The following is a 24,774-nucleotide window of genomic DNA, read 5'->3' as shown; positions in this document are numbered from 1 at the left end:
CGAATCGCCGCGCCCTGGAAAGGAAGTTTTGCCATTACCCAAGATGGCGAACTGCGCAGCTTCACGGTTTCCAGCTTTCAATATGGCTTCCCCAACCCGCACCACCGGAGGTTAATCTCAGGAACCAAACTAAACTCGCGCGGAAGTAGCGTCAGCGGAAGTTGCGCCTGGCCCAACTTCCCACCCCCCCCTACGTCCGCCCCCGTTCCTACGCCCCGCCCCCGGTGGCGCGGAGTGCAGAGCCAAGATGGCGGCGGAGTTGGAGTACGAGTCTGTTCTGTGTGTGAAGCCCGACGTTAGCGTCTACCGGATCCCTCCCCGGGCTTCCAACCGCGGTTACAGGTACTAGCCCCGAGGCTCTGCAGTACACGCATACCGGGTCGGGGATGACAGTGTCCTCCTCAGGTGGCACGCTGCGAGTCCCCGCCACTGCCACCTCTGAGTTGTCACTTTGCTAGCCTCCCCACCAGGGTTGTTCTCGCCCCGTCCTCCTGTTCTTTTCCCACTGTGGCATGCCAGCCTGGTTTCCGCCGCTTAAAAAAATTTACCATCTGCGTCTTCCCACCCCTCCTCCCTTGGGCCCCTCGGGGTTACCCATCTGCTCCCCATCATACCCATCCCGTCGTGCCTGCTCCATCGCCTGTCACCTTTGGTTCGTTCTTTCTTGCGTCCTTCGGTTTCTCCTCCTCGTCGTACCCCCTCCCGACCTCCCTGTCTTCTCATAAACATTTCCAGTACCCCGTGCATAATGGTGGGTAATCATCGTGTCGGCCGCTCTCTAGGTGATGCGATTTAATCTTTTGTGCCAGTCTTGCCACCAAGCATGATCCGCCGTTTGGTTTTCCTTTCACTTCTTTTGCTAGTGGGCAAAGGTTATGATGGTAGGTTTTCCAGTGGTTGTCCATTCTGTTTTTTTCCAGTACATTTTTTTGATGATTACATGGTATTTTCTATTTTCCTTTCCTCCCTTCTTAATCTCTCTCATAGCCTTTCTCTCCAAAGTTAATGCAGCATTTTCTCTGTAGGGCTAACCAACCACCGTGTGATCGCGTGTCGGTGAGGTTTTGAGGATGCTCTAGGCAGTCATGAAGTCATGTAGTGGAAGGAGTTAACACGTTAACCGGGTTACATATTCAAAAATACGGGTATGAACCCTGACAGTTTAACAGCTGTATGATTTGGGACAAATCGCTTAATCTCTGCAAGCCTCAGTTTTCTCATCTGTAAAGTAGAAAAAAAAAAAAAAGTGATCAGAAAACCTGCTCTGGTTCTGTACCTCAGAGAAGTTTTTGGAGGGTTACGTGACATAATATAAGAAATGTGAAAAAACTTAGGAAACAGGAAAGCAGCATATTAAATACAAGGCACTGTTCTTACCCCTCTCTCGTCCACCTCACCATCATGATTTTCCTCTTGGCATTTATCATTGCTTTGGCTCTTGTCCTCCTCCTGTGGCCATTAGCTTGCCTCCTTACTGGGGTTTCATTCATCATGGATCACTCTCTTCGTGCTTGCTGACCTGTGCACTGGACATTGTGGGTTGCACGTTTTGGCGGAGGTGGTCCTAATTCCAGTTTTTCAGTCAGGCCCCAAATCGACCACGAATAGGAATCTACGTGCTTTTCGATGGTAGTTACTGGTAGTGGTGTGTGAGTCAGCAGGGACATCTGCTGCTTTGGGCTTCCCGAAGGAGTGACCCTGCCATTCTGGCTTAGGTACGCTCTGTGCGGGCCTCCGTAGCACCACTGCTGATCTCTGTCCTAGTGCTCTTCCTTCTGTATTGTAATTGATTGTTCCGTCTGCTGTTTCTCCAGGCTAGCTGTGAACAACTTGAGGTCTTTTCTAAGTTTATAGTATCAGGGTCTAGTACAGTGTCCTGCACATAGCGGGCACTCTGTAAACTTGGGAGAAATTAGTAGATTCCACTTCATCACATAAATTAGCAGTGATTGAACTGTTCAGTAGTTAAGACTTCCGAAAGGGTATGATACATCATAAAGTGGGGTTCTCTTCTCTTTCTTCTACTTTAAGCTTTTTCAACGACCTTCCTCCTCTCACCCACCTGCATTCTCGACTTTCACTTCCTAGTTTATCCACAGCCTTTTATCTGCATGTCAGTTAACTGCACTGAGCCATCAAAACAATTTCTTAATTTTCCTCTATTTCTTGTTGTCTGTGTTTTCTATGCTTGTTATTGACATTTCTTATCCTCAAGAGGCATTTTATCATTAGCCACTCTTAGTATAGTGAGTGAAGAGAGCTGAACTAAGTGTGCATCGAGATTCCCATTTATTTGCTGGGTTACTCTTGGCAAGACACCTAACTCTTTTTAATTTTTTTTTATTTTTTAATTTTTTTAATGTTTATTTATTTTTGAGAGAGACAGAGATGGAATGTGAGTGGGTTAGGGGCAGAGAGAGAGGGAGACACAGAATCCGAAGCAGGCTCCAGGCTCTGAGCTGTCAGCGCAGAGCCTGACGCGGGGCTCGAACTCACAAACCATGAGGTCGTGACCTGAGCCGAAGTCGGATGCTCAACTGACTGAGCCACCCAGGCGCCCCACACCCCTCTTGAACTGTAGTTTCCTCATTTGTAAAAATGGATATCCTACTACTTACCTTGCAGTATCCTTTCACTTAATTTTCATAGGAATAGGCATAATGCTTGGCACGTAATAGGTACTTGATAAATGTTACTTTTATGCCTTTTTGTCTGCCTAATCTTGTTTACAGAACCCACTTTACAGTATGAGCATGACTTATTCTTTAGGCTGCCTTTAAAGGAAAAATTGGGATTTTTAGGAAGCAGGAGGGAATACTTTGAGTGATTAGTAAGATTGAGGGAATGAATGACTTTGATTCACGTAGTGTAAGCTGTTGCTTCCCAGACTTTCTCTGACAATTTAGATCGATGAGAATGTTACAAATGATTAGAAAATGGTTTCCCAACCTATGAAACTGTTGTTATATTCATCACTGCCCTTCTCCTCAGCTAAATCATTAGTAAACTCAATAGTCTGTTTAATGTAATGAGAAGAATGCTGGACTTCGAAGTTAGGCATTACTTCCTGTGTTACTATTCTTCATTGAGACGGACAGAGATGGTAGGCTTTCCATGCCTATTCCAGATGGTTGCTGTAAGGGTTTATTACTGACGTCAATGAAAATTTGTGAAGTCAGTTCAGAAGACCAGCGAAACCAAGAGCTCCTCGGGCTAGGTCTTGGGAATGGGAAAGCAACGAAGGCTCAGGGCTGAGGGAAATTGCTGCTGGGGATATCCATTCACTTACTGAGGATTTGTTAAATATTGGCCACTAGACACGCAAGGTAAATAAGTCAAGGAACCTGTCCCAGGAAACACATCTAGTAGGCTTGTTCCTGATATATTCACTACACAGTGTTTAGCTCATGGTGTGATGGTAGAATAAGTAATGACTCCTTAAAAAAAATTAAAACTCAGGGACCTTTAGAGCATTATAGTGTGGATCAGATTCAAGTACTTGAGGCACGGCATTAAGAGATGAGGGCATGACAAGGATTTATAAATCCTGTTCAAAACCTGTGCTAATTTTCATTTTTTTTTTCCTTTCCACCTTTGCTTCTTGTTTAGATATATTTTACTGTTACCTTTCTGCCTTGCAAGTATTAGTCTTCAGGTTTCTGAGGGATAAGGTTTTTTATTTAAAGATTTTATTTATTTATTTTTTAATTATTATTTTTTTAAGTTTATTTATTTTTGAGACAGAGAGAGACAGAGCATGAACGGGGGAGGGTCAGAGAGAGAGGGAGACTCAGAATCAGAAGCAGGCTCCAGGCTCTGAGCCATCAGCCCAGAGCCTGACGCGGGGCTCGAACTCACGGACCATGAGATCGTGACCTGGCTGAAGTCGGACGCTTAACCGACTGAGCCACCCAGGTGCCCCAAAGATTTTATTTTTTTTAAATTTTTATTCTTTTTGAGAGACAAAAAGAGAGAGAGCACGGGATAGAGGCAGAGGGAGAGAGAGAATCCCAAGCAGGCTCTGCCCTCGGTGTGGAGCCCCATGCGGGGTTCGATCTTGTGACCGCGAGATCACGAACGCAGCTGAAATTTAGAGCCTGGTGCTCAACTGACTGAGCCACCAAGGTTCCCTGAGATCTTATTTTTATGTAATCTCTGTACCCAACACGGGGCTTGAACTCACAACCTCGAGATCAAAAGTCACATGCTCTAGGGATTGAGCCAGCCAGGTGCCCCATGATGAGTTGCTTAATAACTTTTACTTTGCCCTCTCTTTTCCACACGCTGACAAAAACAAACTCACAAATTCAGAGCTTTGTAAAATTGGTCATATTTAAATAATGTCTTAGATTTCCTTCAAATTCATGTATCACACAGATTATAAGTATTCAGTGTTTTGTAATGTTTCCACGGACATCTGTATCTCTAGCCCACATGTTTTTCCTGAACTCCTGACTCATATTCAAATGCCTTCTCTGTATCTTCACTTGAGAAATCAATTTGACGTCTCCAACTCAACATATTCAAAACTGAACTCCTGAGCTTCTCAGACATGCTCTACCTATAGCCTTTCTGTCTCAGTTATTGGCAGCTCCTTTGCTCAGGCGAAAAACTTCAGTCATCCTTGACTCCTCCTACCTCACATTCAGTCCTTTAGAAAACCCCGTTTCTTGGCTTTAAATGTATCTAGAATCTAGCCGCTTCTGCTCCTGTCCCTTCCTAGTCACCGTCATGACTCCTGGATTGCGGTGGTAGTCTCTTAACTATAATCCCCCTGCTTCAGTATTTACATTGCTTCTATGTACAACAGACAAGGTGATCCTTTTAAAGTCAAAGGAAGATCATGTTTCACCTCTGCTTAAAACTGGTACTGGCTCCTTTTTCACTCAGTAAAAGCTAAAGTTCGTATGAGGCCTATAAAATTTGCCCCTCTGTTACCTCACCCCCACCTCATCTCTTATTTTATTCCCGCTGCGGTGGCTTTCTTTTTGAGGGCAAGCATTCCAGGTACACTCGTACCTTAGCACCTTTGCACTACTTGTTTCAAACCTGGAGCTCCTCCGCCCCTCCCCCCAATATCTGCATGAGTAACTCTCTTGCTTCCTTCACATTTTTGCCCACATTTCACCTTGTTTAAAAAAAAAATTTTTTGGGGGGGCGCCTGGGTGGCGCAGTCGGTTAAGCTTCCGACTTCAGCCAGGTCACGATCTCGCGGTCCCTGAGTTCGAGCCCCGCGTCGGGCTCTGGGCTGATGGCTCAGAGCCTGGAGCCTGTTTCCGATTCTGTGTCTCCCTCTCTCTCTGCCCTCCCCCGTTCATGCTCTGTCTCTCTCTGTCCCAAAAATAAATAAACGTTGAAAAAAAAAATTAAAAAAAAAAATTTTTTTTTAATGTTTATTTATTTTGGAGAGAGACAGAGACAGAATGCGAGTGGGTTCGGGGCAGAGAGAGAGGGAGACACAGAATCTGAAGCAGCTCCAGGCTCTGAGGTGTCAGCACAGAGCCCGACACGGGGCTCGAACTCAGGAGCTGTGAGATCATGACCTGAACTGAAGTCAGACGCTCAACCAACTGAGCCACCCAGGTGCCCCTCGTTTCACCCTGTTAATAAGGCCTCCCCTGACTACCCTCTTGAATGCTGCAACCTGTTTACTCTCCCACTACCCTCCCGATTTCCCTTTTCTGCTTCTTCATTTTCTTTCTGCTTTAGCACTTACCATTTTCTGAGATACTAATTATTTTACTTATTATGTTTATTTTTTATTGTCTATTTTCTATTAGAATATAAACCTCACGAGGGTAGGAGTCTTTGTTTTGTTCCTTCACCTAGAACAGTGCCTGTGACTTAATATGCATCCTGTAAGTATTGGTTGAATTCAGTGAAAGATGATAATACATTTAGGGATTTGGGAAGCCTTCTGTTACCCAGTATAGTTCATTCAGTAGACTCTGTTATTACTTGATCAGTAAAACACTATTATATAAAATATCATCTGCAGTGTGGCAGTATAGTACCATTATGAGAGTTAGTTTTAATTGCTTGTATTTGTACTTTTACATGTTTTTATTGATGCTTATTAGACTCCAGAATTCTTAAGAAGTAACACTGTCTTTTGTTTGCTTTGGATTATATGTCATATGAGGCATCTGGGCAGCAGGGATCATGAGTTATTCTTGTTAATTATTTAATAGGTAGAATAAGCAAGAAGGGAAATAGAAATGCGGCAAATGATTCTGTGTAGGTTTTTCGTAATAAAAGCCATAGACTTGAGGCTTCCTATTTTCCTGTCCTAGGGCATCTGACTGGAAATTAGACCAGCCTGATTGGACTGGTCGCCTCCGAATCACTTCAAAAGGGAAGATTGCTTATATCAAGCTTGAGGATAAAGTTTCAGGTAATCTGTGCTGGTGACCCTCTAACATATTAAGGGTATTAGTTTGGTGTGCCTTTTCTTTTCCTTTTTCTTTTTTTCTTCTTCTTCTTCTTTTTTTTTTTAATGTTTATTTATGTATTTTGAGAGTGAGAGAGTGAGCAGGGGAGGGGCACAGAGAGAGGAGAGAGAGAGAATCTCCAGCAGGCTCTGAGTTTTCAGCGCAGAGCCCAACACGTGGCTTGAACCCACACACCATGGGATCATGACCTGAGTCGAAATCAAGAGGCAGATGCTTAACCGACTCAGCCACCCAGGCACCCCATTTTTGGTGAACTTTTATAAATACATTTAAGTTGGAGACTGGAATGGAAATATTTGTTAGAGTTCTAGATTTTTGCTTCTTTAGCTCAAGGAAGTCCTTTTCTTACCTGTTAGGGGAGCTCTTTGCTCAGGCACCAGTAGAACAATATCCTGGTATTGCTGTGGAGACAGTGACAGATTCCAGCCGCTACTTTGTAATCCGGATCCAGGATGGTACTGGTAAGGGATCTGGGATTTTGAATGGGTGAGGTTAGGAAAATAGGTGATGCCTTTCAATAAAGTGCGTCTCAGTTGCATTTATCTTAACTTCAGTTTACTAAATTTTTCCACCCCTTGCTCCACAGTTAACTATGGTTGCTAAAGGACAAGGATTAACATGTTGTTTGTAATAAATAAAAACAAGTTCAAGATATGATAATTAATAGGTGGATATAAATAAATGTCTATCCAACCAAAGAATTCATACATATTGCCCACTCATTCGTTGTTTGTGGTGGGTTTTGGTGGGACTGTCTTAAATCATCTATGTCTAGGGCATTTTCTATCTTTTCTCCATAGTCTATATCAGAGGTGGGCAAACTTTCTGGAAAGACAGATGGTGAATATTTTAGATTTTGCAGGCCAAATGGTCTGTATTGTAGGTACTCAGTTCTGCTGATGTAGTATGAAAGCAGCTATAGATAATATGTAAACAAATGGGAATAACTGTGTTCCAGTAAAATATTATTTAAAGAAAAAAAATTTTTTTTTTTTAATGTTTATTTATTTTTGAGACAGAGAGAGAGCGAGCATGAACGGGGGAGGGTCAGAGAGAGAGGGAGACACAGAATCCCAAACAGGCTCCAGGCTCTGAGCTGTCAGCACAGAGCCCGACGCGGGGCTCGAACTCACGGACCGCGAGATCATGACCCGAGCCGAAGTCAGCCGCCCAACCGACTGAGCCACCCAGGCGCCCCATTATTGACAAAAACAAGTATGGCAGCATTTGTCTCTTGGGCAATATGTAGGGTGTGGACCCCTGGGCTGTGAGAAATGTTTCACATTCACAGACTTTATCTAGTTAAGGTAACTTTTAATTTTCATTGGGTGGAATTTTCCCTAAGGGACACTTCCTGTTCTGAGTATTCCTGTCTTTTTCACAGGGCGTAGTGCTTTCATTGGCATTGGCTTCACAGATCGGGGTGATGCCTTTGACTTTAATGTCTCCTTGCAAGATCATTTCAAGTGAGTGATTCTTGTCCTTAACCAAGTTAAACCTTGGCTAAGTTAACCCTGAACCAAGCTAAAGGGTTTTGGAAATGCTCCTCCTCAGTTGAATGGATACTACCTCTTTTACCTGCTGGTTTCTGTATTTGATAAACTAGTTTGTTACGAATTTGAATCTTCCCATTCACTGTTTCCTTACATCATCTTTGTGTCTCTTCTGTCCTTTCCTTATAGCCCAGGATATGTTTTTGGTCCTTTGTACGGTGTTTTGAGATGATGCTTTTGCTTATGCCTCTGGAGGAATTGACATTTGCTCTCTTAAGTGGCCGAGGGAGGCATATAGTCACAGCAGGACTGTATGTGAGAGAGGAGGAGTTACATGCCAGTTTTGTTGCTTTGTGTAGCTGACGTGTTGTATGTCTCCTGCAACGACATTGCTTCAGTTTTGCCACAGCTGTGGTGGACAGCGCCATGCACTGTCAGCTTCCTACTTCAAGGGCAGGCATAAGTCTGCTTTTCTGCCTCAGAACTCTGAAATTGTGGAAGTGCACTCAGTTGGCACAGGGATGCAGCCCGGAAGGACGGAGGAATTAACGTCCCCTCAGGGGCAGCCCTCACCCGTGGCGGGTGGAAATTGGCGGCTAAATGCCCTCCTTTGGAGGGACAAGTTAAATATGCATTCTGAATGGCTCCTCGGTGATATTGAACCCTGTTGCCCTGTTTTGGCTTTTCTTCTTTTCCTTCCTCACTTTTCATGTTCCTTCACTCTGCTTTCTGGAGTTCTGTTTCACATAAGCCAGTTACACTCAAATTTGTGTGTCAGCTCTGCTTTCAGGTAGTCCCAAATTGAGCTAATTTACTCTTTTACTGAAGGTGGGTAAAGCAGGAATCTGAGATTTCCAGAGAATCTCAGGAAATGGACACTCGTCCCAAGTTGGATCTGGGCTTCAAGGAAGGACAGACCATCAAGTTGAGTATTGGGGTGAGTATGGTTTCTTTCCTCCCGCTCCCTGAATTTCCATAATAAGCTTGTGACTTTTTCTTTCTCTTTCTTCTCTGTTTTCTTTTTTATAGAACATTACAACTAAGAAAGGTGGTGCTTCCAAGCCCAAGGCTGCGGGAACTGGGGGCCTGAGCCTGCTCCCGCCCCCACCTGGAGGCAAAGTCACCATCCCCCCACCATCCTCCTCAGTTGCCATCAGCAATCATGTCACTCCACCACCCATTCCAAAATCTAACCATGGAGGTAGTGATGCAGGTAAATCTCTCTGTTACTTTGAACTCAAAACCCTGAGAACAAGAGTTGCACATTGCACCCTCTGAGCCAGCCAGGCGCTCCGTCTCTGTTACTTTTAACTTTGAGAAATCATCTTATCTTTTCTTTTTTTTTTTAAATTTTTAAATTTTACTTAAATCCAAGTTTAACATGTGGTGTAATGATGATTTCAGGGGTAGAATTTAGTGATTCATCACTTACACATCAAGAAATCATCATATCTTAAGTTTCAGTTGGGTACCGTACCCCTGTTTGCCAAGGAGAGTATTGATGTTTTTGCTATTAATGACACTTGGTACTGAAAGGTGATTCTGACAGCCTTTAGCAAGGAATTTAAGCTTTTCTATTGAACCGAGAGTCATGGTATTTGGTAGGTTCTTTGTCACAAAATGAGTGGATATTGGGCACCTGGGTGGCTCTGTTGATTAAGCACCTGACTCTTGAGTTCAGCTCAGCTCTTGATCTCACAGTTGTGAGATTGAGCCCCGCATCAGGCTTCAGGCTGGGTGTGGAACCTGCTTGAGATTCTCCCACCCGCCCAAAAAAAGAAAATGAGTGGTTATTAAGAAAAAGACTATTTCCTTCATTGTACCTTGGTTAGATGCTAGTAGGCCTGAGAGTCAGATGCACTCAGATTTTGGTGAGAGCTCTGCTTTTTTTTTTTTAATTTTTTTTTAACGTTTATTCATTTTTTGATAGAGACAGAGCCTGCGTGGGGGAGGGGCAGAGAGAGAGGGAGGCATAGAATCCAAAGCAGGCTCCAGGCTCTGGACTGACACAGAACCCGACGCGGGGCTCGAACCCACGGGCCATGAGATCATGACCTGAGCTGCAGTCAGATGCTCAACTGACCGAGCCACCCAGGCGCCCTGAGCTCTGCTATTTTATATCTGAGTGTACTTGGTGATATTATTTATATTTTCTGTCTTAATATCCTTATCTACATAATGGAGACTTAAAACTACACCCAGATTGTGAAGGTGAGGTGGCCTGACGCCACCTAGCACTGTCCGTGGCGCAGAGCAGCCACTCAGTAAACGTGATGTTTTCATTTTTCCTGTTTCTTCGCTAGGGCAGCTGGGAGACCGTTAGACAGCATCTGGGTTCGTGAATACATTTTCACTTTTCTGTACCATATAATGGCAAAAAAGAATAGATCTAGTTCTTTCCATTTCAAGAATGAGAATATTAGGGGTGCCTGGGTTTGACATCGGCTCAGGTTGTGATCTCGTAGTTCATGTGTTCGAGCCCTGTGTCAGGCTCTCTGCTGTCAGTGCAGAGCCTGCCTTGATCCTCTGTAGCCCTCTCTGTCTGCCCCTTCCCCTCTCTCACATGCGTATGTATGTGTGTGCTCTCTCAAAAAATAAACATTAAAAAAAAATAAAAGAGTGAGAACATTAGAACGTGAAAAGGAATTTTCCTGAGATTATTCATATAATTGACTACTAAGAGTAAACTTTTTCTTTCTGGAATTTTGAGATAAAAATGGTTGTAACCTACTTCTTTTCATAAGTGTCTCCAGAAGGCACTGGGGGGATAATGTCTAAGATTTATTTTTAATTTTTTTGAATGAAGCTTTTTATTTTAAGATGATTGTAGGTTCACATGCAGTTGTAAAAAATAACAGAAAGAAATCCTGGGTCCTCTTTACCCATTTTCCCTAAATGGTAACTGTTTGCAAAACCGAAGTGGAACAGCTTAATCAGGAAATTGACATTGATACCGTCTACTGATCTTATGTAGATTTCACCAGCTACACGTGTTCTCATTCGTGTGTATATGTGTGTTTAGTTCTCTGCACTCTGATCGTGTTAGGTTCCTGGATCTGTTACCACGGTCAGGATACAGAACAGCTCCCTCAGTGCAAGGATCCCTCACATCATCCTTTTATACCCACACCTCCCCCCGAGTCCTGCCCCACGCCTCCTCTAACCCTTGGCGATCACTAATCTGTTTGCCGTCTTTATAATTTTGTCACTTCGTGAATGTTATATAAATGGAAGCATACAGTACATAACCTTTGGGGATTGGCTTTTTCCACTCAGCATAATTCCCTTGAGATTCATCCAAGTTGTGTACATCAGCAGTTTGTTTCTCTTTCTCGCTGGGTAGTATTCCATGGTATGGATGTACCATAGCGCGTTTAACCGTCGTCACCCACGGGGAATCATCTGGCTCATATCCAGTTTTTGGCTATTGCAGATAAAGCTGCAAGGAACATTTGTGTATAGATTTTGGTGTAAGCGTAAGTTTTTATTTCTGAGATTTTTCTTACGCCTCCCCTTTTCTTTTTTGTTCTGTCTGCCCTGTATTCAGATATCCTTTTAGATTTGGATGCTCCTGCTCCTGTCCCGGCACCAGCACCAGCTCCAGTGTCTGCAAGCAATGACTTGTGGGGAGACTTTAGCACTGCTTCCAGGTATGAGCATAGTGAAACCAGCATACTGTCAATCAGGGTACAGGGAACGTTACCGTCCAATGAAACCTTGATGTGGGAAGGCAGGGCATTTCCAGATCATAGAGTCTTAGGCAGGAAGTTTAGGTAAGGAAGTAGAGTTCGTGCTGGGGATGGTGGGATAAGAAAGCTGTAGGGTGAAGTTTGACTGGGATGTTTCAAGCCTTGATAAGTAGAATTTCTGTGAGGTATAGTTTCAGAAATTCTGGGCAGTGATTTCTTGGAAACTATTAAGTGAAGAATGGAGTAGCTGTCCTAATTCCTTTGGCTTTCTCTCTGTTCTCCTGTCTTACAGCTCTGTTCCAAACCAGGCACCACAGCCATCCAACTGGGTCCAGTTCTGAATAGCATTAAGGACAGACTTGAAGAAAAAAAAAAAAAATGACCTTGAGGGCACCAATCTGTGAGGGAAGTTAGGAACCCCTTCTCTTCCCAGAACCAAAATTACTGGACAATCTTTTTCATAGCTCCTCCATTGCATTCAAGCTGGATCACGTCACCCCCCTGTGTTGTTACTTGCGTACAGCCGAGGAAGAATCTCTCATCTCCTGTTCACTGTTAAGGCAGGGGAGTGGTGGGTCTTCTCATACTTGTGGCTGACTATGCAGGGCCCCAGAGGCCAGATCTCTTTGAGGGAGAAGTGAATTCTAACATCTGTAAAATTGTTCTTTTCAGTTCTTCAACTTATTTCAGAATCATCTCATGACCCTGTGTGCCTCTTTGTGAAGCCCTATTTAGCAATTTCAGGGGAGACAAAAACCTTGACATTTCCTTTCCCACTAGCCTACGACCCTCCAAATGGACTGGCCAACCTCAGTGTTTACAGATTCAGAGTTTTGACGGGGATAGGTGTGAAGAAAGACCTGTTTCCTGGGTCTCTGAGATAGACCCTCCTGCAGGCTTATCCTGTCCAGTGAACATCCAGGGCGGGGGGCAGCTCCATCGCCCTCGTGTGTTTACATGGTTTCCTCCTGTGCTCAGAGGGTTTGTTGGTGGCACCTCCACTGTTCTTTTATTTGTTGAATAGTGCGACATCTTTGATCAATGGGTGTCTCTTGGATGAAGGAGGTTCAAGGGGCTGTGTTTTCCAAGTTATATTGTAGAGAAGCATTGACTTTCTTGCAGCTCCATCTGGTGGCTGCATTTGAAGCGCGGCATTACTTTGCATTTGCCCCATTATTTGACCTGGAGTTGAAGGGTTTAGAGTTTTTAACCTGATCTGTAGAGCAGACGGGTTGAAAAGCACGTAACTCTTTTTCAGTACCCACATTGCCTTGCTGCCTGGGTATCTGGCCCCTTGCGTGAACATTTCGTTTTCAGTGCATCTAGCCCTTTCATAGAAAGCTGCTATTACATACATTGTCACTTATGAAGGAAGCTGGAGAGTCCATGGCACTAGCCGTCCTGGGTTCTGCCCGAGTGACCGCTTCGCCAAACCATCACAGAGGGTATCTCAAAAGCAAGTTGCTCTCCCACCACTTTCCCTTCCCTCTACCCCACCATTCCTTTTACAGTGCTGTGAAGACAGTTCCCTTTCTCAAATGAATGGGCACTATCAATTGTGTTTGTTAATGGGCAATTTTGAGGGTGAAACGGGAAGATCTCGTTTCTTCCCTCAGCACTTCTTTGGATGTGTACACTTTGGGAGGCTCGTGTTTAGTTTCAAAATATAGTCTCTCTCCTGGATTTCCTTCTTGACTCTTTTTAACTTTGGGTCCATTTTTTTCTCATTGCCTCCTGTTCCAGGCAGCTCTATTCTTACAGAGCCATGGCAGGGCTTTTTAAAATTCCAATAGAAAACACTAAGTGGAAAGTCTATAGAATCACTAGTGACTGACTACTGGGAAACTATTTTCTCAATCTTCCTCCATGTTGTGTTCTTTGTATTCTCAAGATGATAATATATTATGTATTTGAATTGCTGAAAAACTGAAAATGAAATTTAAGATATATGTATATAAAGCGTATGCTGTATTGGTGCAATAATGGTAATTAAAAATATGGAAAAAGGTAGTGTCTCCTTTATCTTTAATTTGCCTATTTCAGTGCCTTTTTAATTCAACTGACCCAATATAAACGGGCCAGTAGGTAATAAATGGACATTTTATATCTATTACTCTTTTTCAAGAAATAGGGTTTCATTCAGCAGTTCAGGCTAGACTTCGGTACTCATGGTTCTAAACCTACAGAGCACTCCACTCCTTATAGAGATCGTATAAATTATTTATTTGCTGGTACAGTTCATTTCTTTTGCTTCAGATTATCTTCATGATCGAGGCCACCACTCACGTTCCAGAACTATAATCAGCATCAATGAGGGGGATCTGTAAGACATGGAACTAAAGACAGAGTTATAGACTTTGGAAGCCAGAAGGATCTTGGAGTTCTCATTCAGTGCTTTTCACAGAAGGTGAATCAGAATGATACGTGTGCTTGCTTTTTTAAATAAAGTAACACACTGCTCTCTGTAGAGATTCTGATGTACCTCCTAGAGTAGGGCCTAGATGTCTTTCCCACCCACGGCCTTTCTTATCATTACTGAGGTTGTGAGGCACTGTCACTGATAGAAGTGTATCATAAACCTCAGGTTTTGTTTGGGGAAGAAAGTGGACAATCTTTTTGTTTTTGTTTTGTTTTGTTTTGTTTTGTTTTGTTTTGTTTTGTTTTGTTTTTAGCTCAACCCCCTCAGTTGTACATTAGAATCTGCCTTCACAGTTGTAGTGTGAACTTGTATTACTCCACTTCATCCTGATAACCTTCTAGGCAGTTGGCCTGCCTCTAGCTTTCTTTTCTTTTCCTCTAGCTCCAATTCACCTTCCCTGTTGCCACCGGAATCACCTTCCTAAATCAAGCCGTGCCCATGCCCTTTCTTCCCTGACTCATTGTCTTTAATGATTTTCCTTTGCTTAGATCATAAAGTCCAAAGTACCATTTCATCCTCAACCTTGTTTTCCCTTTCACTCAAAATATGCTCCTGAAACCAGGATACTAGTCATTCTTCAAATGCCATTAGCACCCTGAACATTGACTGCTTGCTAAAATTCCCTCTGCCTACAATACCTTCCTGCCTATTGAAATCCTTCCCGTTTCGTAAAGCTGGCGCGAATAATACTTCATGAAATGTCACCTATTCTTTCAGTCTGAAAAATGATCTCCTTTGTTTTGTTTAGGTTGCTGTTGAAATTCTCTAATAACATTACTTTGTAATATTAATTATGCTAATTAATATTAGTTTGTAATATTAGAATATTAGTTTTTAAGCTCTTTGAACATAAGGACCATGTCTTCATTTTTATCTACAAACCATACTTCCCTATACTTTTGTGTTATAGTAGATGCTCATTAAATACTTGTCGAATTAACAGTGATTTCAGTGAAGATGGATTAGAAATCAGTAAGTTGGGTATTTTCCTTCTTTTACTCATTCTCAGGGTTGTTCCTAGCTACATGATGTAAGTGTTCTTTGTATGCTTTGTCATAGTTGCAGAAAATCTCATTTATGTGCTCCAAAATCCATCACTATTAGGGAATCAAAAAGGCAGTGATGAAGAAAAATTTTACTTTGGTACATAAACCCTGTGACCTGGGAAAAGAAAAATGGTATTGTAAATAAAGCACAGCAGATACGCTTGGTAATTTACGGTCTCATTTTGATGACCATCACTGTCTTAAGATGACATTGCACTTTGGTTATGTTTTAGTTATCTTGTAGCTTAAAAAAACACACCATTTCTGTTATTGCCTCTTAACTTTGCATGACACACACATATGGTATGTGACTATAGAACTCCCACTTGGGGCAATGGGGTAGCTCAGTTGGTTAAACGTCCGACTCTTGATTTCATCTCAGGGTTTTGAGTTCAAGCCCCATGTTGATGCTAGGTGTGAGGCCTACTTAAAAGAAGAAAAAAAAACAAACAATAGCTCCTACTCAAGAGCTCCCCATCAATCACACACATATTCTCTCTTTTTTTTTTTTTTTTAATTTTTTTTTCAACGTTTATTTATTTTTGGGACAGAGAGAGACAGAGCATGAACGGGGGAGGGGCAGAGAGAGAGGGAGACAAAGAATCGGAAACAGGCTCCAGGCTCCGAGCCATCAGCCCAGAGCCTGACGCGGGGCTCGAACTCACGGACCGCGAGATCATGACCTGGCTGAAGTCGGACGCTTAACCGACTGCGCCACCCAGGCGCCCCTCACACACATATTCTCTTGAGAAAGAAAGGAAAAATGAGAGTTATCTTGATTTTCAGGTCCCTTAACCCTGGGGGACTTACATATAGGCTTGTGATTGTTTTGGGCATTTATTTCAGATTTTGCCATTATTGTCATTTTCAGTCCCGTTTTGAAAGATATCAAAGTAGAGCGGTAGTTCGTTTTTTTGAAAAAGCTCTGGTATAGTTGAATTGGCTACATCTGAGCCAGGAGTAACGTAATTGTCCACAGTGCCCTCCTGTTCTGCCTTATCGGTCTACTCAGTCTAAGCACAGTGTCATCAGCTCAATTAAAACACAGTAACGCGGGGGGTGCCTGGGGGGCTGAGTCGGTTGAGTGTCCAACTCTTGATTTTGGCTCAGGTCATGGTCTCACAGTTGGTGAGATCGAGCTCCGTGTCCTGCATGGGATTCTCTCCCTCTCTCTCTGCCTCTCCTCATGCTCTCTCTCTTTCTCTCTCAAAGTAAATACACATTAAAAAACCCACAATAATGCGTTAAGACCCATTGTGGATTACTTGCTTTTTAATATTTTCTTCTCCCTTACATGTGTTCTGCCACTGAACCTATACTAGGAAAGAATGTCATTGAAGCACTTTCTGTGAATGCTACCTCTGGCTGTATATCAGCATGGGGCCACTAGAGGGCAAGCTCCCTCTAGCAACTCCAGCAACTGTAGGAAATACTGCTCATACATCCTGGTGACGGAAGGTGTTTAAAAAGAAAGACATACATGAAGACTGTCAAGGGACATATCTATGGAGTCTAACCATGCATTTGATGCATTTGTTGAGAATGTAGAAAGGTAGCTCTTTAGGTAGGCAGAAAATGAAGTACAGAATAATACTTTCTTCAGACTTTAATACTTAAATAAATATTTGAATGAGGAATGTACTTATTAATTTTAATGACCCTTCCCCTGATCCTATCAGAATAGATGACTAATGGGTAGTAAAGTGTAGTCGTGGTTATGACCATGGATTTCGGAGGGAACTAATTGCCACAGTGCAAAATTTTCCTGTGCCACTTACTTTTTTTTTTTTTTAATGTTTATTTATTTTTGAGAGAGACAGTGCATGAGCAGGGGGAGGGACAGAAAGAGAAGGACACAGAATCCAAAGTGGGCTCCAGGCTTTGAGCTGTCAGCACAGAGCCCAACGTGGGGCTCGAACCCACAAACCATGAAATCATGACCTGAGCCGAAATCAAGAGTCAGACACTTAAACGACTGAGCCACCCAGGCGCCCCATTGGTTTTTTAACTTTGGACAAGTTACTTAACATTTGTTTGCCTTGGTTTATTCCTATGTGATATGAATATAATAGTTCCTACTTTCTAGAGTTATTGTCACAATAATATTTTTTATTTTTATGTTTTTACTGAAAAATTTTTTAGTTTTTTTTTTTTTTAATACAATTTATTGTCAAGTAATGGCTAACATACAGTGTATATAGTGTGCTCTTGGTTTTGGGGGTAGAGTCCCATGATTCATCGCTCACATGCCACACCCAGTGCTCATCTCAACAAGTGCCTTTCTCAATGCCATCACCCATTTTCCCCTCTCCCCCGCACCCCCTCCCATCAGCCCTCAGTTTGTTTTCTGTATCTAAGAGTCTCTTATGGTTTGCCTCCTTCTCTGTTTGAAACTATTTTTTCCCCTTCCCTTCCCCCATGGTCTTCTGTTAAGTTTCTCAAGTTCCACATACGAGTGAAAACATGGTATCTGTCTTTCTCTCTATGACTTATTTCACTTAGCATATTGCCCTCTGGTTCCTTCCACGTTGTTATAAATGGCAAGATTTCATTCTTTCTCATTGCCAAGTAGTATTCCATTGTATATATAAATCACATCTTCTCTATCCATTCATCAGTTGATGAACATCTGGACTCTTTCCATAATTTGGCTATTGTTGATAGCACTGCTATAAACCCTGGGGTACATATGCCCCTATGAATCAGCACTCCTGTATCCTTTGGATACCTTCTTAGTAGTGCTATTGCTGGGTCATAGGATAGTTCTATTTTTAATTTTTTGCGGAACCTCCACACTTTTCCAGAGCGGCTGCACCAGTTTGCCTTCCCACCAACAGTGCAAGAGGGTTCCTGTTTCTCCACATCTTCGCCAACATCTGTTGTTTCCTGAGTTGATTTTAGCCACTCTGACTGGTGTGAGATGGTATCTCAGTGTGGTTTTGATTTGTATTTCCTTGATGATGTGTGATGTTGAGCATCTTTTCATGTGTCTGTTGGTCATCTGGATGTCTTCTTTGGAAAAATGTCTGTTCACGTCTGTTGCCCATTTCTTCACTGGAGTACTTGTTTTTTGGGTGTCAAGTTTGGTGAGTTCTTTATAGATTTTGGATACTAACCCTTTATCCGATATGCCATTTGCAGATGTCTTCTCCCATTCCGTTGGTTGCCTTTTAGTTTTGTTGATTGTTTCCTTTGCAGTGCAGAAGCTTTTTATCTTGATGAGGTCCCAATAGTTCATTTTTGCTTTCATTTCCCTTGCCTTGAGAGACGGTGACAATAACATTTTAAAGTGCTCAGTATGGCCTGGCACATGGGACTACTACTGCTGCTTAATGGCTATTCTAATTCTGGCTATCAGGATGTGCAATAAAATGGTAAGTGTAAGGACATAATGATGGGAGTTCTTTTCTTTTTTAAAATATAAATTTTTATCGAGATATAATTGACATATGTAACATGACATTAGTTTAGGCATGTGCCACATATTGATTTGATACATCTATATATTGTAATATGGTTACTACCATTGTGTTAGGTAGCACTTCTATTACATCACAGAATTATTATTTCTTTTTTCTGGTGAGAACAGTTAAGATTTAGTCTCTTACCCCTTTGAAGGTTATAATACAGTATTGTCTATAATCACTATGCCATGCATTAGATGTCCAGGACTTATTTACTGGTGGCAAGTTTGTACCCTTAAACCACATCTCCCCAACTCTCCTACGCCCTAGCCCTTGGTAACCACCAATCTACTCTTTGTTTCTGTGAGTTTGGGTTTTTTCAATTTCACAGAGAAATGATAACATATATTTGTCTTTCTCCGTCTGACTTACCTCATTTGGCATTGTCCCTCAAGGTCCATCTATGTGGTTGCAAATGGCAGGTTTTACTTCTTTCTTATGGCTGAATAAGATTTTTTATGTATGTGTGTACATATATGTACATATGCACACACATATATACACCACGTCATAAATGGACACAGGGTGTTTCCATATCTTGATCTTTCTGAGTAATGTTGCACGAAACATTGGAGTGCTTCCATCTCTCCAGTATCCTATTTTCATTACTTTTGGATGTATATCTAGAAGTGGAATTGCTGGACCATATCGTAGTTTTGTTTTTAATGGTTTGAAAGACCTCCATACTGTTTTCTGTAGTGCTGTACCAATTTGCCTTTCCATCAACAGTGTACAAGGGTTCCCTTTTCTCCACATCCTTGCCAACTTTTGTTAACTCTTGTCATCTTGATGACAAGGTGTGAGGTGATATTTGATTGTGGTTTTGATTTGCATTTCCCTGATGTTTACTGATGCTGACCATCTTTCTTGTGAATGGGCCCCAAGCATCACTCCTGCCAGGCTGGGCCCTAGGGCTTAGAAGGGAGTAAAGTAGAAGTAGTATCTTTGTGGTCTTGAGTCACGTTGAGACAGTCAACCACTTGTGACTAAATAAGCCTTTTGTAAATGAAAGAAAAAAAGAGCTGTTGGCCATTTTGTCTTCTTTGGAAAAATGTCTATTTAGTTCCTCTGCCCATTTTTAATTGGATTGTTTTTTTGTTACCGAGTTGTAGGAGTTCCTTAAATATTTTGAGTATGAACTCCTTGTCACATATATGGTTTGCGAATATTTTTCCCCATTCCATAGGTTGTCTTCATTTTTTTTCGATGTTTCTCTTGTGCAAAAGCCATTTAGTTTGATACAGTTCCACTCGTTGATTTTTGGTTTTGTTGCTTGTGCTCTTTGTATCATATCTAAAAAATCATTGCCAAGACTAATGTCAGGGAACTTCCTCCCTATGTTTTCTTATAGAAGTTTACTATATCAGGTCTTAAATTTAAATCTTTAACCTATTTTGAGTTAATTTTTGGGAGTGTTGTAAAAAAATGTGGACATTTTAACAATACTAACTCTTTCAATCCATGAACACAAGATGACTTTTCATGTTTTGTTTTCAGTTTTTTTTTCATCAAAGTTGCAGTGTTTGGGGTATAGAAATTTCACCTTCTTGGTTGAATTTATTCCAATTTTGTTGTTTTTGGTGCTATTGTGAATGGGATTGTTTTCTTTATTTCTTTTTCATGAAATGAATTTGGGAGTGTTTTTCCCTCTTGAATTTTTGGTCGAATTCTCCTTTAAAATCATCTGGTTATGGACTTTTCTTTGTTGGCAGGTTTTGGATTTCTGATTAAAAATCCTTACTTGTTATTGGTCTGTTCATATTTTCTGTTATTTACTGATTTAGTCTTGGTAGGCTGTATGTTTCTAGGAATGTTTTCAGTTTTCTAGGTTATCCAGTTTCTTGGCATATAATTGTTTATAGTAGTCTCTTACTATCCTTTGTATTTCTGTAGTACCAGTTGTAATGTCTCCTCTTTCATTTTGTAGTGTACTTATTTGAGTCTCCTTTTTCTCTCTGTCTTGCTAAAGGCAAGGCAATTTTATCTTTTCAAAACACCAGCAGAGTTTTGTTGATCTTTTCTATTGTTTTTCTGGTCTCCGTTTCATTTATTTTCATTTTGACTCTTGTTATTTCATTCTTTGCACTAACTCTGGGCTTAGTGTGTTTTTCTTTTTCTAATTTCTTGAGGTGTAGTGAGGTTATTTATTTGAGATGTTTCTTTTTTCTTAATGTAAGAATGTACCGCCAGAAACTTATCTTTTAGAATTACTTTTGTAGCCTTGCATAGGTTTTGGTATGTTGTGTTTTTACTTTTGTTTCAAGATATTTTTTGATTTCCTGCTTGACTGCTTTGATGTATTGGTTATTCAGGAATGTGTTAATTTTCATATATTTATGAATTTTCTAGGTTTTCTTCTATTACTGATTTCTAGTTTCATACTATTGTGGTTGGAGAACATTTCAGTCTTTTTAAATTTCCTAAGACTTTTTTTTGATCTAACATACGATCTGTTCTGGAGAATGTTATGTTTGCACTTGAGAAGAATGTGTATTCTACTGGTGTTGGATGGAACGTTCTGTATATGTCTGTTAGGTCCCTTAGTCTGAAGAGTGGCTGCAGTCCAACATTTTCTTGTTGATTTTTCTATCTGGGTGATCCATCCGTTGTTGAAAGTGGTATACTGAAGTCTCTTGCTATTACTGTACCATCTATTTCTCCCTTCAAATCTGTTAGTATTTACTTAATATATTTAGGTGCTCTGCTGTTGGGTGCATATATATTTGGGGTTGTTATATCCTCTTGACATTATTTAATGACTTTATTTTTTTGTTACCATTTTTGGCTTCAAGTCTGTTTTGTGGTATATGGATCGCCATCCCATTCTCTTTTGGTTTCTACTTGTGTGGAATATCTTATCCCATCCGTTCACTCTTCACTTACGTGTATCGTTCAAGCAGAAGTGGGTGTCTTATAGGTTATATATAGTTGAGTCTTGGTTTTTTTTATCCATCTAGTCACTTTATATCTTCTCATTGGGGAATTCAATCCATTTACATTTAGAGTAATTGACAGGTAAGGATTTACTAATGCCATTTTTAAAATTGTTTTTTTGTTTTGTAGTTCCCTTGTTCCTTTCTTCTTCTCTTGCTGCCTTCTTTTGTGAATTGATGATTTTCTGTAGTGGTATGCTTTGATGCCCCTCTCTTAATGTTTTTGACTCTACTGTAGGCTCGGAAACTTCCATAAAGCACCATATATATGTATGTATGTGTGTGTATACACATATATGAAATAGTCTTTTATGCTGATAACAATTTAACTTTGCATACAAAAACTCTACCCTTTTATTCCCCCGTTTATGTTTTTGATGTCACTATTTACCTCTTGTTATATTGTATATCTATTTAATTATTCTAGCTATAGCTGTTTTTAATGCCTTTGTGTTTAACCTTTATGCTAGAATTAAGTGAATATAGCTATAGGCTTATCTTTACCAGTGTGTTGAATACTTTCATATTACTAACTTGCAATTTTTCATTTTAGCTTGAAGAATTCCTTTCAGCATTTATTATAAAGCAAGTCTAGTAGTGATGAGCACCCTCAACTTATGTTTCTTAGGGAAAGTCTTTCTCTCACCTTCATTTTTAAACTTTTAAAAAAAATTTATTTTAGAGAGAGGGAGAGTGTGTGAGTGGGGCAGAGGGAAAGAGAGAGAGAGAGAGAGAGGAAGAGGGGTAGAGAGAGGGAGAGAGAGAGAGAGAGAGAGAGGAAGAGGGGGAGAGAGACAGAGAGAGAGAGAGAGAGAGAGAGAGAGAATCCCAAGCTGAGCATGGATCCTGATGCAGGGCTTGATCCCATGACCCTGGGGTCATGACCTGAGCCAAAATCAAGAGTCAGACACTCAACTGACTGAGCCACCCAGGTGCCCCTCACCTTCATTTCTGAATGATAATTTTGGTGGGTAAAATATTCTTGGTTGACTGTTTCTTTCTTTCAGCACTTTGAACACGAATATATCACCCCATTCTCTCCTGGCTTGCAAGGATTCTACTGGCAAATCTGCTTATGGCTTTGTGTGAGAGAGATATTTTTTCTCTTGCTGCTTTTTAAATCCTCTCTTTGTTTTTGATTTTAGACAGTTTTACCATAATGTGTCCTGGAGAAGATAATTTATTTTATTAATTGAAGTATTAACACACAGTGTTTTATTAGTTTCAGGTATACCTCGTAATGATGCAATAGTTGTACATATTACTCAGTGCATGAGAAGTATAGTCACCATGTGTCTCCAAACCACGTTATTATAATGTTATTGACTGTATTCCTTGTGTTGTACTTTTCATCTCTGTGACTTATTTTTTTTTTTGTAGCTGGAAGTTCATACTTTTTAATCCCCTTTATCTATTTTGCTTATCCCCCCACCGACCTCCCCTCTGGCTACCACCAATTTATTCTCTGTATTTGAGTCTTTTTATTTTTTATTTTTTGTCTCTTTGTTTGTTTGTTTTTCTTAAATTCCACATGCGAATAAAATCATATGGTATTTGCCTTTGTCTGTTTGACTTACTTCACTTTGCATTATATGCTCTAGGGCTATCCATATTACAAATAGCAAGATCTCTTTCTTCCTTACAGCTGTGGGATATTCCATTATACACACACACACACACACACACACACACACACCCCACATCTTCTTTATCCATTTATCTATTGGTAGACACTTGGGTTGCTTCCATTTCTTGGCTACTGTAAACACTGCTGCAATAAACATAAGGGGTGCCTCTTAAGGGGTGAATTAGTGTTCTTGTTTTTCCAGTGGTGGAATTACTGGATTATACACTATTTCTAATTTTAATTTTTTTGAGCAGCCTCCATACTGTTTTCCACAGTTGCTGTACCAATTTGCATTCCCACCAATGGTGCATGAGGCTTCCTTTTTCTCCCCATGTTATTTCTTGTCTTTTTGATTCTAGCCATTCTGACAGGTATGAGGTGATATTTCATTGTGGTATTGATTTGCATTTCTCTGGTGAAAACATACATATGTCTTCTTTAGAAAATATTCAGGTCCTCTGCCCATTTTTAATAGGATTTTTTTGGGGGGGGTATTGAGTTGTAGTTCTTTATATATTTTGGATTTTAACCCCTTATTGAATATATCATTTGCAGATTTCTTCTCCTGGTCAGTAGGTGACCTTTTCATTTTGTTGATTTGTTTCCTTCATTGTGCAGAAGTTTTTTATTTTGGTGTGGTCCCAATAGTTTATTTTTGCTTTTGTTTTCCTTGCCTCAGGAGACATATCTTGAAAACCGTTTCTATAACCGATGTAGAAATTATTGCCTATGTTTTTTTTTGTGGGGAATTTTATGGTTTCCTGTCTCATATTTAGGTTTTTATTTATTTAAATTAAAACAATTTTTTTAATGTTTATTTATTTTTGAGAGAGAGCGAGAGAGAGAGTAGGAGAGAAACAGAGAGAGAGGAAGACACAGAATCTGAAGCAGGCTCCAGGCTCTGAGCTGTCAGCACAGAGCCCGATGCAGGGCTTGAACCCACAAACCATGAGATCATGATCTGAAGTCAGATGCTTAACCAACTGAGCCACCCAGGCATCCCTATTTATTTTTTATTTTTACTTTTTAAAAATTTTAAAAAAATGTTTATTTTTGAGAGACAGACAGAGACAGAGAGCGAGCAGGGGAGGGGCAGAGAGAGAGGGAGGCACAGAATCCAAAGCAGGTTCCAGGCTCTGAGCTATCAGCACAGAGCCTGACGTGGGGCTCGAACCCATGAACCATGAGATCATGACCTGAGCCAAAGTCAGATGCTTAACTGACTGAACCTTCTGGGTACACCTTTCTTTTTTTTTTTACTGGTTGGTTATTTTTGAGAGAGAGAGAGAGAGGAGCAAGAGCGAGAGCACAAGTGGGGGAAGGGCAGAGAGAGAGGGAGACAGAATCCAAAGCAGGCTCCAGGCTCTGAGCTGTCAGCACAGAGCCCCATGTGGGGCTCGAACTCACGAATCGTGAGATCATGACCTGAGCCACAGTCAGATGCTTAACCAACTGAGCCACCCAGGTGCCCCCCTTTTATTTTTACTTGTAAAGAGAGAAAGCACAAACCGGGGAGAGGGGCAGAGGGAGAAAGAGAGAGAATCTCAAACAGGCTCCCTGCTCAGCACAGAGCCTGACATGGGTGCTCAATCCCAGGGCCCTGGGGTCATGACCCGAGTGGACATCAAGAGCTTGACACTCACCCAACTGA

At 41.2% G+C, this 24,774-nt stretch overlaps 1 protein-coding gene across 2 annotated transcripts in view; it reads left to right on the top strand.

Moving 5' to 3' along the window:
- The first annotated feature begins 217 nt into the window (after positions 1 to 217).
- NECAP1 (NECAP endocytosis associated 1) overlaps positions 218 to 24,774 on the top strand; it is a 44,159-nt gene continuing 19,602 nt past the window's right edge. The window contains exons 1-8 of one of the 2 annotated variants that reach the window (XM_030321608.1): positions 218 to 342; positions 6,294 to 6,394; positions 6,809 to 6,913; positions 7,837 to 7,918; positions 8,774 to 8,882; positions 8,975 to 9,158; positions 11,493 to 11,595; positions 11,927 to 13,644. In XM_030321608.1, coding sequence (XP_030177468.1) covers positions 248 to 342; positions 6,294 to 6,394; positions 6,809 to 6,913; positions 7,837 to 7,918; positions 8,774 to 8,882; positions 8,975 to 9,158; positions 11,493 to 11,595; positions 11,927 to 11,975 — 828 coding nt within the window. In that variant the 5' untranslated portion in view covers positions 218 to 247 and the 3' untranslated portion in view covers positions 11,976 to 13,644. Of the gene's footprint in view, positions 343 to 6,293; positions 6,395 to 6,808; positions 6,914 to 7,836; positions 7,919 to 8,773; positions 8,883 to 8,974; positions 9,159 to 11,492; positions 11,596 to 11,926; positions 13,645 to 24,774 lie in introns of those variants that run through there. The other variant, XM_030321609.1, reaches the window with a different exon arrangement.

Source organism: Lynx canadensis, chromosome B4 (genome assembly GCF_007474595.2).
Source record: "Lynx canadensis isolate LIC74 chromosome B4, mLynCan4.pri.v2, whole genome shotgun sequence".
In the NCBI taxonomy this organism is placed as follows: Eukaryota; Metazoa; Chordata; class Mammalia; order Carnivora; family Felidae; genus Lynx; species Lynx canadensis.
This window is presented reverse-complemented; position numbering and strand designations above follow the sequence as displayed.